General features: G+C 43.5%; 1 protein-coding gene across 1 annotated transcript in view; it reads right to left on the bottom strand.

Annotated features, from left to right (window-relative positions):
* The window catches only part of LOC126335702 (Down syndrome cell adhesion molecule-like protein Dscam2), a 1,471,118-nt gene that overhangs the window by 256,713 nt on the left and 1,201,155 nt on the right, over nt 1-13,250 (bottom strand). The window contains exon 12 of the mRNA XM_049999160.1: nt 7,343-7,756. Within this exon, the coding sequence (XP_049855117.1) occupies nt 7,343-7,756 (414 nt within the window). The remainder of the gene's footprint in view (nt 1-7,342; nt 7,757-13,250) is intronic.

The raw sequence follows: 13,250 nt of genomic DNA, 5'->3' as shown, positions 1-13,250 counted from the left end.
TATCGGGTGACTGTCAGTATTTCGAGCGATGGTAAAAATTTTCATCGCTGGTTGGTTTACTCTTCCACTTTGTTAAAACAAGAGTAAGACCATCCTGGATACTTGTCAGTTCCAGGGTAGTCTCTGACTGGATTGACTGCCTAATTCAGTTCTGTGATGGACAGTCAGGTCATTCATAATACTCGTAAACTGTGACGATTACCTTTAGTAGAAAATACGCTTACACTTCGGTAGCTGCTTATATTAACTCACACTGACCGTTTCATGCAGTGATGCCAGAGATAATTTCTCGCAGTTACAGAGTAATCAGTCTTAACGGCAAACTATGAGTTTCGCTGTCACCATCATTATTAATGGGCCCGAACGAATGTAAAACTGATGGTGTTCCGTTAACAGTTGTTACTTTTTAACAACGACACATGATCTGAGACAGTGGGGCACCACCCGAAACCAATCAGCCTGAAATGATAAAAATAGCGATTGACAAAGATGAAACAGTTGTATTTTCTACAAATGAGGACCGCAGATAACTCCCTACCGATAAGTGCGTCCACTTTTCATAAATTATTTTTTTTTTGTCTTGAGTAATGTGAGCTATATTGCTGGCATATTGGTTAAATTATTGAAATAAAATGTTATTAAACACTATCTCAACATATTATATACCTAGTGTGATATAGTTCAAAGATATTTGTGTAAAAGCTGAAGAGGAATCCAGCAGCTTTTCGATGGTACGGTTCCCTCGTGGCCTTAAAACTGCCCCTCCCCTACAACCGTTAGTCTTTCCTCTGGAAGCGATGTGCTGATGTTGCTGACTACCCTATTAGCTAAAATATTTGTATTACGATCCATGTTTTTCGCAGTAACACTTATGTCTTCATTGATGTACAGGGCGTTTTAGGAGGAATAGTAAACATTTTATGAAACAGAAGTACAAACTAATTCAAACAAAACATTCTACACAACATGTGTCCGGTTTTTGTAGATTACATAGACACAGGTGGTTGCACAGATATGTTTTCATTTCATGTTTTGGTACTCTAGTTGCTATGAGTTACATATCAATTGCAATTTTTATTTCGAAGTTTGAAGCTGATATTGAGGAAACTTTGGATTTTTGCCTGTGAATGTGTTTAAAAAGTGAAGACTAGAAGGACTGATTATGAATAATGCTAGAATCACAAAAGATCTCCTGTATTACTCCAGAAGAGCTACGCCTGGTATCAGAAAGAGATTTCGAAAGTGAGTTAAGTCGGAGCTTATATTTTGTAACGGTTTTGCTGTCACTATGCTGATGTCTTTCAAATCTCGAACATAATCTTGGCTCACAGAGAGGTATTCGAGCCAAATAAAGCGGTATAAAGGAACGACACATGAAGCGTAGTAATTACGCGCGGGGTGCATAGCAGTTTACGTGAAACGACTGAACAATATTTTTTTCTCGTCTCCATTTGATTGTACTGAGGAGGCCCTTTATAATGAAGCACTACCTCCTCTGGCTTATGAGTGGTTAGTTTTTGAGAGCAGGGAAAAGCTTAACCGCCTGACAAAAACGCATAGCGCAAGTCCGAAGTGAACAAGCACTGAGAAAGACTGTATGATGCGAGAATATTTTTTATTCTATTCCAGCCATGTGCTATTATTCTCAAAGTGCTTGTAATTACGAATAATACGCAGGCTACCAAGACGGTTACTGCGGTCAATAAAGTATTAAGGCATAAAAAACTGTTCAAACACACATTCCCAATAGCCTAGCAGCCCATGAAACTTCTTTCGATCCTTGTTATGGTCAAATGCTATTCACGAAACAAAGGCCGTAGGATATCTTCTTTGTAAAGGACTCAACTAATGAAGACCAATGTGAATGGCTATAACACTGACGACGTGTGCTTGTAGGATACATGCCCACATGTAATGCCTACGTGCAATGTCTTGATGTTAGAACCATAATGAATTGTTATAAATTTGTGAGAATTAACTTTTAACTTAATCATTTGGCTTTGTTCAAGATGATCTCCGAACAGTAAGCAAAGTCCTACTACTGCGAAAGTGAAATTTAACTAAATTTGAATTAATCATGAATCAGACACTCAGAGATTCAATGCCTAATTTAATGTACACAGCAGATTTACTAACGCTACTATTTCTTTAGGCCCTAGCAGTGAATTTGAAGGTGGGAGAATTGACATAATATTAATTACTGTCACGGAAAGAATGTGATAAACTCCGTATTTAAAAGTACTCTACATATTATTTTACAAGAAAATAGGAGTTTTATCGCACTTGAAACAGTTATCTGAATGTTAATTACAATTATTAATATTAGAAATATTACAAATATAAATATTAGATATAGTGGGAATTAGTGATGTTCGGTGGCACAAGGAACAAGACCTTTGGTCAGGTAAATACAGGGTTACAAATGCAAAATCAAGTAGGGGTAATGCAGGAGTAGGTTTAATAATAAATAGGAGTGCGGGTAAGCTACTACCAACAGCATAGTGAACGCATTATTGTGTCCAAGATAGACACGAAGGCCATGCCTACTACTGTAGTACAAGTTTATGTGCCAACTAACTCTGCAGATGATGAAGAAATTGATGAAATGGATGATGAGATAAAAGAAATTATTCAGGTAGTGAAGGGAGACGAAAACTTGACAGTCATGGGCGACTGGAATTCGAGAGTAGGAGAAGGGAGGGAAGGAAACGCAGTAGGTGAATATGGATTGGGGCTAAGAAATGAAAGAGGAAGCCGCCTGGTAGAATTTTGAACAGATCATGACTTAATCATAGCTAACACTTGGTTCAAGAATCATAAATAAGGTTGTATACATGGAAGAACCCTGGAGATACTGGAAGGTACCAGATAGATTATATAATGGTAAGACAGAGATTTAGGAGCCAGGTTTTAAATTGTAAGACATTTCCAAGGGCAGATGTGGACCCTGACCACAATCTGTTGGTTATGAACTGTAGATTAAAACTGAAGAAACTGCAAAAGGGTGAGAATTCAAGGAGATGGGACCTGGATTAACTGAAGGAACCAGAAGTTCTAGAGAGTTTGAGGAGGAGCGTAAGGACACAATTGACAGGAAAGGGGGAAAGAAATACGGTAGAAAAAGAATGGATAGTTTTGAGGGATGAAGTAATGAAGGCAGCAGAAGATCAAGTAGGTAAACGACGAGGGCTAGTAGAAAACCTTGGGTAACAGAAGAAATATTGAATGTAATTGATGAAAGAAGAAAATATAAAATCGAATTAAACGAAGCAGGCACAAAGGATTACAAACGTCTCAAAAATGAGATCGACAGGAAGTGCAAAATGGCTAAGCAGGGATGGCTAGAGAACAAATGTAAGGATGTAGAGGCTTATCTCACTAGGGGTAAGATAGGTACTGACTACAGGAAAATTAAAGAGACCTTTGGAGAAAAGAGAGCCACTTGTATGAATATCAAGAGCTCAGATGGAAACCCAGTTCTAAGCAAAGAAGGGAAAGCAGAAAGATGGAACGAGTTTATAGAGGGTCTATACAAGAGCAATATTATGGAAATGGAAGAGGATGTAGATGAAGATGAAATGGGAGTCTATATAAGAGCGATGTACTTGAGGATAATATTATGGAAATGGAAGAGGATGTATGAGACAGGCGAAATACCCTCAGAATTCAAGAAGAATATAATAAATCCATTCCCAAAGAAAGCAGGTGTTGATAGATGTGAAAATTACCGAACTATCAGTTTAATAAGTCCCGGCTGCAAAATACTAAAGCGAATTCTTTAGAGATGAATGGAAAAACTAGTAGAAGCCGACCTCGAGGAAGATCAGTTTGGATTCCATAGAAATATTGGAACACGTGAGGTAATACTGACGTTAAGACTTATCACGGAAGCTAGGTTAAGGAAAAGACAACCTACGTTTCCAGCATTTGTAGACTTAGAGAAAGCTTTTGACAATGTTGACTGGAATACCCTCTCTCAAATTCTAAAGGTGGCCGGGGGAAAATTCAGCCAGCGAAAAGCTATTTACAATTTCTACAGGAACCAGATGGCAGTTATAAGAGTCGAGGGGCATGAATGTGAAACACCGGTTGGGAAGGAAGTTAGACAGGGTTGTACCCTGTCCTAGATGTTATTCAATCTGTATACTGAGCAAGCAGTGAAAGAAACAAAAGAAAAATTCGGAGTAGGTATTAAAGTCCACGGAGAAGAAATAAAAACGTTGAGGTTCGCCGATAACATTGTAATTCTTTCAGAGGCAGCAAAGGACTTGGAAGAGTAGTTGAACAGAATGGACACTGTCTTGAAAGGAGGATATAAGATGAACATCAACAGAATCAAAATGAGGATAATGGAATGTAGTCGAATTAAGTCGGACGATCCTGAGGGAATTAGATTAGGAAATGAGACACTTAAAGTAGTAAAGGAGTTTTGCTATTTGGGGAGAAAAATAACTGATGATGGTCGATTTAGAGAGGATATGAAATGTAGACTGGCAATGGCAAGGAAAGCGTTTCAGAAGAAGAGAAATTTGTTAACATCGGGTATGTGTCAGTAAATCTTTTCTGGAAGTATTTGTATGGAGTGTGGTGCTACAGAAGAATCCTGAATATTAGATGGGTAGATCACATAACTAATGAGGAGGTATTGAATAGAATTTAGCATTGGAGGGCAGCATGGAGGGTAGAAACCGTAGAGGAAGACCAAGAGATGAATAAACTAAGCAGATTCAGAATGATGTAGGATGCAGTAGGTACTGGGAGATGAAGAAGCTTTCTCAGGATAGAGTAGCATGGAGAGCTGCATCAAACCAGTCCCAGGACTGAAGACAACAACCACAACAATGACCACTGACAACCAACACAGCTGTGTTGATATATATTTATTGTTTCACAGCTGATTTAGTTTATTAGAACACTATCAGTCTGCTAAATCCACGGTAATGCCTGTATTGTGATATAAGACGTCTCATCCAGTAAAGACTTGTTGGTTTGTAATATTGGCACATTGTGAAACTGGTCATGACATTATAAATACCTGTTAATACGACCGTGATACTTCTCATCATTCACTAATATTCCAAACAATGAGCTGTGGAGCTCAAGACGATCAAGATTATTTCCTTATGTAGGTATTTGTTTCGATGAGAATCCAAAAGCTGTATCGCTGTAACCAATAAAAGTATTGGACAGGTAAAATGAAGCGTTTTATTGAATTATTTGACACTACCTTTCCTGAAATATTGGTACTTTCCCTGAAACGCCTTGCATCAGGCGTAATCCGAAAGTAAGATCTAATTGGTAGCGAAATGAAAACTACAGTGAAAATCCGATAAAGCTTTACATAGATGTGTTGGACAGTGTCTCTAGTATTCCCATTGACTGCGTCACGTCTGCGTTTTCAGTTCTGAGAGCTCAGTGAGCACGTAAAGATGACTAGAAAACAGTGTCTCCCGCCTTATTTGATGCAGCCCACATGGCACAACTGTCATGCATTTCCTTCTTCATGACAGTTCTCGGCCGCACTCTGCAGGGGCAATGAGGATGCCAATGCTGCATTTTCGTTGGAAACTGTTTTATCGTCCTCCATACAGCCCGGATTATCATCTCCACTGACATGAATAGCTGAGGACTCAGAATTTTGGCACAGCCAACGAACTGCAGTTCAGTGTAAAGAATCGGCGAAAAGTGCAGGCGGCTGTGCTCTATGACGAGCGTGTTGGAATGTTGGCACAACGCTAAGTGAAATGCCTCAGACGGAGCGGCAACCATGAAGAGACGTTTCTGGAAGGTGTAGCTAACTATTGGACATAAAACAGTATTGCCTGCGGCTGATCGGACCTTATTTCCGGTATACGCCTCGCATATAAGGAGTAGCAAGAGGCTAAATGCCGGTAACCTGGTGAGTACAATGTACACTACTGGCTATTAAAACTGTTACACCACGAAGATGAAGTCCTACAGACGCGAACATTAAGCGACAGGAAGAAGATGCTGTAATACGCAAATGATTAGCTTTTCATAGCATTCACACAAGGTTGGCACCGGTGCCGACACCTACAACGTGCTGACATGAGGAAAGTTTTCAACCGATTTCTCATACACAAACAGCAGTTGACCGCCGTTGTTTGGTGAAACGTTGTCGTGATGCCTCTTGTAAGGAGAAGAAATGCGTACCAACACGTTTTCGACTTTGATAAACGTCGAATTGTAGCCTATCGCGATTACGGTTTATCTTATCGCGACATTGCTGCTCGTGTTGGTCGAGATCCAATGACTGCTGGGAGAACATGGAATGGGTGGATTCAGGAGAGTAATACGGAACGCCGTGCTGGATCCCAACGGCCTAGTATTACTAGCAATCGAGGTGAAAGGCATCTTATCTGTATGGCTGTACCGGATAGTGCAGTCACGTCTCGATCCCTGAGTCAACAGATGGGGACGTTTGCAGAACAACAACCATCTGCACGAACAGTTCGACGACGTTGCAACAGCATGGACTATCAGCTCGGAGACCGTGGCTGCGGTTCCCCTGGACGCTGAATCATAAACTGAAGCTCCTGCGATGGTGTACTCAACAACGAACCTGGGTAAACGAATGGCAAAACGTCATTTCTCCGGATGAATCCCGGTTCTGTTTACAGCGTCATGATGGTCGCATCCGTGTCTGGCGACATCGCGGTGAACGCACATTGGAAGCGCGAATTCGTCATCAGCATACTAGCGAATCACCCGGCGTGATGGTATGGGGTGCCATTGGTTACACGTCTCGGTCACCTCTTGTTCGCATTGACGGCACCTTGAACAGTAGACGTTACATTTCAGATGTGGTACGACCCGTGGCTCTACCCTTCATTCGATCGCTATGAAACCCTACATTTCAGCAGGATAATGCACGACCGCATGTTGCAGGTCCTGTGTGGATGCAGCAAATGTTCGACTGCTGCCCTGGCCAGCACAATTTCCAGATTTCTCACGAACTGGTCAATGGTGGCCGAGCAACTGCCTCGTCACAATACGCCATTTACTACTCTTGATGAACTGCGGTATCATGTTGAAGCTGCATGGGCAACTATACCTGTACACGCCATCGAAGCTCTGATTGACTCAATGCCTAGGCGTATCAAGGTAGTTATTACGGCCAGAGGTAGTTGTTCTGGGTATTGATATCTCAGGATCTATTCACCCTAAGTGTGTGAAAATGTAATCAGATGTCAGTCGTAGTATAATATATTTGTCACATGAATATGCGTTTATCATCTGCCTTTCTTCTTGGTGTAGCAAATTTAATGACGAGTAGTGTACGAATAGTGTGATGGAAACGTGGCAGCGTTGTGAGACTGACCGTCGCGCTCCCAGCGGATCTGCGTGACGGGGAAGCCGGCGACGCGGCAGGTGAAGTGCGCCGTGGCGCCGGCGGCGACGCGCCGGTCGGCCATGGGCCGGACGTGCGGCGGCCCGGCGACGTGCAGGCGGGCGCGGTGCGACGCGCTGCCCGCCGCGCTGGCCGCCACGCACTCGTAGAGGCCGGCGTCGCGCGGCCGCGCGCGCTCCACGCGCACAGTGGAGACCGCCACGGCGCCGCTGCCGGCCGCCTCCTCCTCCTGCGCGTCGGGCGGCTGCGCCGGCAGCGGCTCCCCGTCCAGCAGCCACGACACGTGGGGCCGCGGCCAGCCCGCCGCCTCGCACGTGGCGCGCCACGACGCGCCCGGCCGCACAGTGGCGCCGGAGAAGGTGCGCACCAGCACCGGCGGCCACTCTGCAACACCCCGCCACCCGCTAGCGTCCGCGCTAGAAATTCCAGTCTCTCAGATCATATTAGCTATCAGATCCGGAGGAGAATTTGCGGGTCCGTAGCTGATAGGATCAACGCACACGACCGATTTTTTATCTTTAGCACGTAGCGTATTTTCCACAAGTGTTTTAAAGGAACGGCTGTAATCACACCAGCTCCCCCAATCCCCGATTCCTTAGGAAATCGTACTTGCATGTACAGAGTTTTACAAAAAGGTGTGGCAAAACTTTCAGGAAACATTCCTCACACGAAAAGAAAGAAAATATGTTATGTGGACATGTGTCCGGAAACGCTTACTTTCCATGTTAGAGCTCATTTTATTACTTCTCTTCAAATCACATTAGTCATGGAATGGAAATACACAGCAACAGAACGTACCAGCGTGACTTTGAACACTTTGCTACAGGAAATGTTCTAAATGCCCTCCGTTAGCCAGGACACGTGCATCCACTCTCTGTCGCATTGAATCCCTGATGCGCTGATGCAGCCCTGGAGAATGGCGTATTGTATCACAGCCGTCCACAATACGAGCACGAAGAGTCTCTACATTTGGTACCAGGGTTGCGTAGACAAGAGCTTTCAAATGCTCCTATAAATGAAAGTCAAGAGGGTTCAGGTCAGGAGAGCGTGGAGGCCATGGAATTGGTCCACCTCTACCAATCCATCGGTCAACGAATCTGTTGTTGAGAAGCGTACGAACACTTCAACTGAAATGTGCCGGAGCTCCATCGTGCATGAACCACATGTTGTGTTGTACTTGTAAAGGCACATGTTCTAGCTGCACAGGTACAGTGTCCCATATGAAATCATGATAACATGCTCCATTGAGCGTAGGTGGAATAAACTAAAATGAGCTCCAATACGGAAATAAAGCGTTTCCGGACACATGTCCACATAAATTTTTTTTCTTTATTTGTGTGTTAGTAACATTTCCTGAAAGTTTGGCCGTACATTTTTTTAACACCCTGTATAACGCGGCTCCAGACGCCTGATTACATCTACATGACATCTACATGACTACTCTGCAATTCACATTTAAGTGCTTGGCAGAGGGTTCATCGAACCACAATCATACTATTTCTCTACTATTCCACTCCCGAACAGCGAGCGGGAAAAACGAACACCTAAACCTTTCTGTTCGAGCTCTGATTTCTCTTATTTTATTTTGATGATCATTCCTACCTATGTAGGTTGGGCTCAACAAAATATTTTCGCATTCGGAAGAGAAAGTTGGTGACTGAAATTTCGTAAAAAGGTCTCGCCGCGACGAAAAACGTCTATGCTGTAATGACTTCCATCCCAACTCGTGTATCATATCTGCCACACTCTCTCCCCTATAACGCGATAATACAAAACGAGCTGCCCTTCTTTGCACCCTCTCGATGTCCTCCGTCAATCCCACCTGGTAAGGATCCCACACCGCGCAGCAATATTCTAACAGAGGACGAACGAGTGTAGTGTAAGCTGTCTCTTTAGTGGACTTGTTGCATCTTCTAAGTGTCCTGCCAATGAAACGCAACCTTTGGCTCGCCTTCCCGACAATATTATCTATGTGGTCCTTCCAACTGAAGTTGTTCGTAATTTTAACACCCAGGTACTTAGTTGAATTGACAGCCTTGAGAATTGTACTATTTATCGAGTAATCGAATTCCAACGGAGTTCTTTTGGAACTCATGTGAATCATCTCACACTTTTCGTTATTTAGCGTCAACTGCCACCTGACACACCATACAGCAATCTTTTCTAAATCGCTTTGCAGCTGATACTGGTCTTCGGATGACCTTACTAGACGGTAAATTACAGCATCATCTGCGAACAGTCTAAGAGAACTGCTCAGATTGTCACCCAGGTCATTTATATAGATCAGGAACAGTAGAGGTCCCAGGACGCTTCCCTGGGGAACACCTGATATCACTTCAGTTTTACTCGATGATTTGCCGTCTATTACTACGAACTGCGACCTTCCTGACAGGAAATCACGAATCCAGTCGCACAACTGAGACGATACCCCATAGCTCCGCAGCTTGATTAGAAGTCGCTTGTGAGGAACGGTGTCAAAAGCTTTCCGGAAATCTAGAAATACGGAATCAACTTGAGATCCCCTGTCGATAGCGGCCATTACTTCGTGCGAATAAAGAGCTAGCTGCGTTGCACAAGAGCGATGTTTTCTGAAGCCATGCTGATTACATGTCAATAGATCGTTCTCTTCGAGGTGATTCATAATGTTTGAATACAGTATATGCTCCAAAACCCTACTGCAAACCGACGTCAATGATATAGGTCTGTAGTTAAATGGATTACTCCTACTACCCTTCTTGAACACTGGTGCGACCTGCGCAATTTTCCAATCTGTAGGTACAGATCTATCGGTGAGCGAGCGGTTGTATATGAGTGCTAAGTAGGGAGCTATAGTATCAGCGTAATCTGAAAGGAACCTAATCGGTATACAATCTGGACCTGAAGACTTGCCCGAATCAAGCGATTTGAGTTGCTTCGCAACCCCTAAGGTATCTACTTCTAAGAAACTCATGCTAGCAGATGTTCGTGTTTCAAATTCTGGAATATTCCATTCGTCTTCCCTGGTGAAGGAATTTCGGAAAACTGCGTTCAGTAACTCCGCTTTAGCGGCACAGTCGTCGATAACAGTACCATCGGCACTGCGCAGCGTAGGTATTGACTGCGTCTTGCCTCTTGTGTACTTTACATACGACCAGAATTTCTTCGGATTTTCTACCAAATTTCGAGACAATGTTTCGTTGTGGAACCTATTAAAGGCATCTCGCATCGAAGTACGTGCCAAATTTCGCGCGTCTGTAAATTTTAGCCCATCTTCAGGATTTCGTATTCTTCTGAACTTCGCATGCTTTTTCCGTTGCCTCTGCAACAGCGTTCGGACCTTTTTTGTGTACCACGGGGGATCCGTTCCATCTCTTACCAATTTATGAGGTATGAGTATCTCAATTGCTGTTGCTACTATATCTTTGAATTTGAGCCACATCTCGTCTACATTCGCATAGTCAGTTCGGAAGGAATGGAAATTGTCTTTTAGGAAGGCTTCTAGTGGCACTTTATCCGCTTTTTTAAATAAAATTATTTTGCGTTTGTTTCTGATGGATTTGGAAGAAATGGTATTGAGCCTAGCTACAATGACCTTGTGATCACTAATCCCTGTATCAGTCATGATGCTCTCTATCAGCTCTGGATTGTTTGTGGCCAAGAGGTCAAGTGTGTTTAAGTATAACCTCCACCCACACCAATTCGCACTTAGTAGAGGAGTTGTGCTGTGTACATAGTCCCGCGTAGTCAGCGTGTACACAACTTTCCCACTAGAGCGCGCCCCGCTAAGCACAACAGCGCAGGCGCAGCGCTCTTTCGTTTCCGCAGTACGACATGGCGCTGCCATAGAGACGGACCAAATTCAGCTTCCGCCGATCAGCGATTAAAATGTAATGCAGCCAACGAGATTGCTGCTAACGTAGAACCTTTTCTCCTCGCAGATCACACCCGCGCAGCGATACATGAACGAGCGAGGTATTACGAGGGCTGTCCAGAAAGTAAGTTATGATTGACCACGAAATGAAAATCACTGTGAAAATCAGAAATATTTCATTTTTAACAGTTAGCTACACCTTTCAGCTACTTCTCTACGTAGTCGCCGTTCCGACTCAGACATTCGTCGTAGCGTTGTACCAACTTTCCAATACCCTCATCATAGAAGGCAGCCGCCAGTGCTTTCCGCCAAATCTCTACGCTAGCCTACAGCTCGTTGTCTGTGCCAAAATGTTGTCTTCATAGCCAGCGATTCAGTTGAGCAGAGACGAAACTCAGTGGGAGACAATTACGGGTTGTGTTGTGGGTAACCACACATTTCCAGTTGAAACGATGCAGTAACGTCTTCATTGCCCCTGCAGAATGAGGCTGAGAATTGTCTTGAAGAAGAAAATGCACGACAGTTATGTAATGTTGGTTGCATAGCATCAGGGGAAAATTCTCACCAGGCCCATGTACTTGGCGGGAGACACTATTTTCTATAACATCTTTACGCGCTCACTAAGAGCTTAGGAATGAAAAGAGCGACATAATTCTACCTAGAGTCATATTAGAGACACTGCTCAACACATCTTTGCAAAGCCTTGTCGGATTTTCATAGTCGTTTCCATTTAGAGACCGATCGTAACTTACTTTCTGGACAGCCCTCGTATAACGAGTGCACAGACCTCCGATTAGTCAGTCTTTACCAGTCTGCATTTGTCAGCACCAGTCTGTATCAGTCGGTACGAGTTCTACATTTGTCTATAACAGTCTGTAGTCAAGTTTCAGTCTGTGCCTAATAAGATTACCGTATTCCTGTACATAGCCATGAAGATAAATGTATAGACACATTTTTCAAGTATCAGAGATATACGTGAGAATAAGAGTAACGTACCAACACCAAAGGAACTTCAGATTGTCAACTGTAAATAGCATCCAGAACCAAGTTAAGTAATTTTTATGCTTGTTATTATTTTAATAAATATTTGTGACAATTAATCAAGCTCTGTTTAAAGTTGGTAACCGTCAATCTGCTACTCTAAGCGTGCAAGTGGCACTTCTATCATCTGACCTAACGGCAGAAGATAAACACGCCACGATAAGACCACCAGACATATTGCTGACGCCTACTTCGTTAGAGCGACAGTCAAATATTCTGATGGTGTGTGTACGGAACGTCTTACAGTACGCACACCACAAGTTGATGTGTTACGTATGTCACGTTTGCACTTCAAACCTTTATAGATGAAGACACAAGACCCTAATAACACTCTAACACAAAAATACGACGCACTACGAAGGAACTATGCTAATGGGATGGAAATCACTATATGTGATGGAGATGCACGAGGGCAGATATGATTGCAATTTCGGAATTACCGGATTATTTGTTCGAGAGAGAGAGAGTTTCACAATTTGAGTAAATCAATAACCTGTTGGTCCACCTATGGCTCTTATGGAAGCAGTTATTCTATCATCCGTTGATTGACAGAGTTGCTGCATGTCCTCCTGAGGGATATCGTACCAAAACTATTGTAATGGCTTGTTAGTTCTTCAAAATCCCGAGCTGCTTGGAGGGCCCTGCCCATGATAGTCCTAAAGTTCTCTGTTTGATATAGATCTGGCGACCTTGTTGCTCTAGGTAGGGTTTGGCAATCACGAAGAGAGTAGAGTGCGCGGGAAGTATCTTGCTTAGATGTAACCCTAGGACGACTTGCCATGAATGGCAACAAAAAGGAGCTTAGAACATCGACAGCTGTGCTGTAAGGGTGCCACGGACGAGGCCCCCAAAGGGGTCTTGCAACGAAATGAAATGGCACCTGAGATCATCACTCCGAATTGTAGGGGCCCTAAGTAGGTCGACATCCAGGGTGGTACCCCACCGCCATCTCGGACGACTCCAGGCACTTCTTCGCTTGCTGTCGGG

This window comes from Schistocerca gregaria, chromosome 2, assembly GCF_023897955.1.
Source record: "Schistocerca gregaria isolate iqSchGreg1 chromosome 2, iqSchGreg1.2, whole genome shotgun sequence".
Lineage (NCBI taxonomy): Eukaryota > Metazoa > Arthropoda > Insecta > Orthoptera > Acrididae > Schistocerca > Schistocerca gregaria.
The sequence above is the reverse complement of the archived record's forward strand: the minus strand, read 5'-3'. Positions and strand labels throughout refer to the sequence as shown.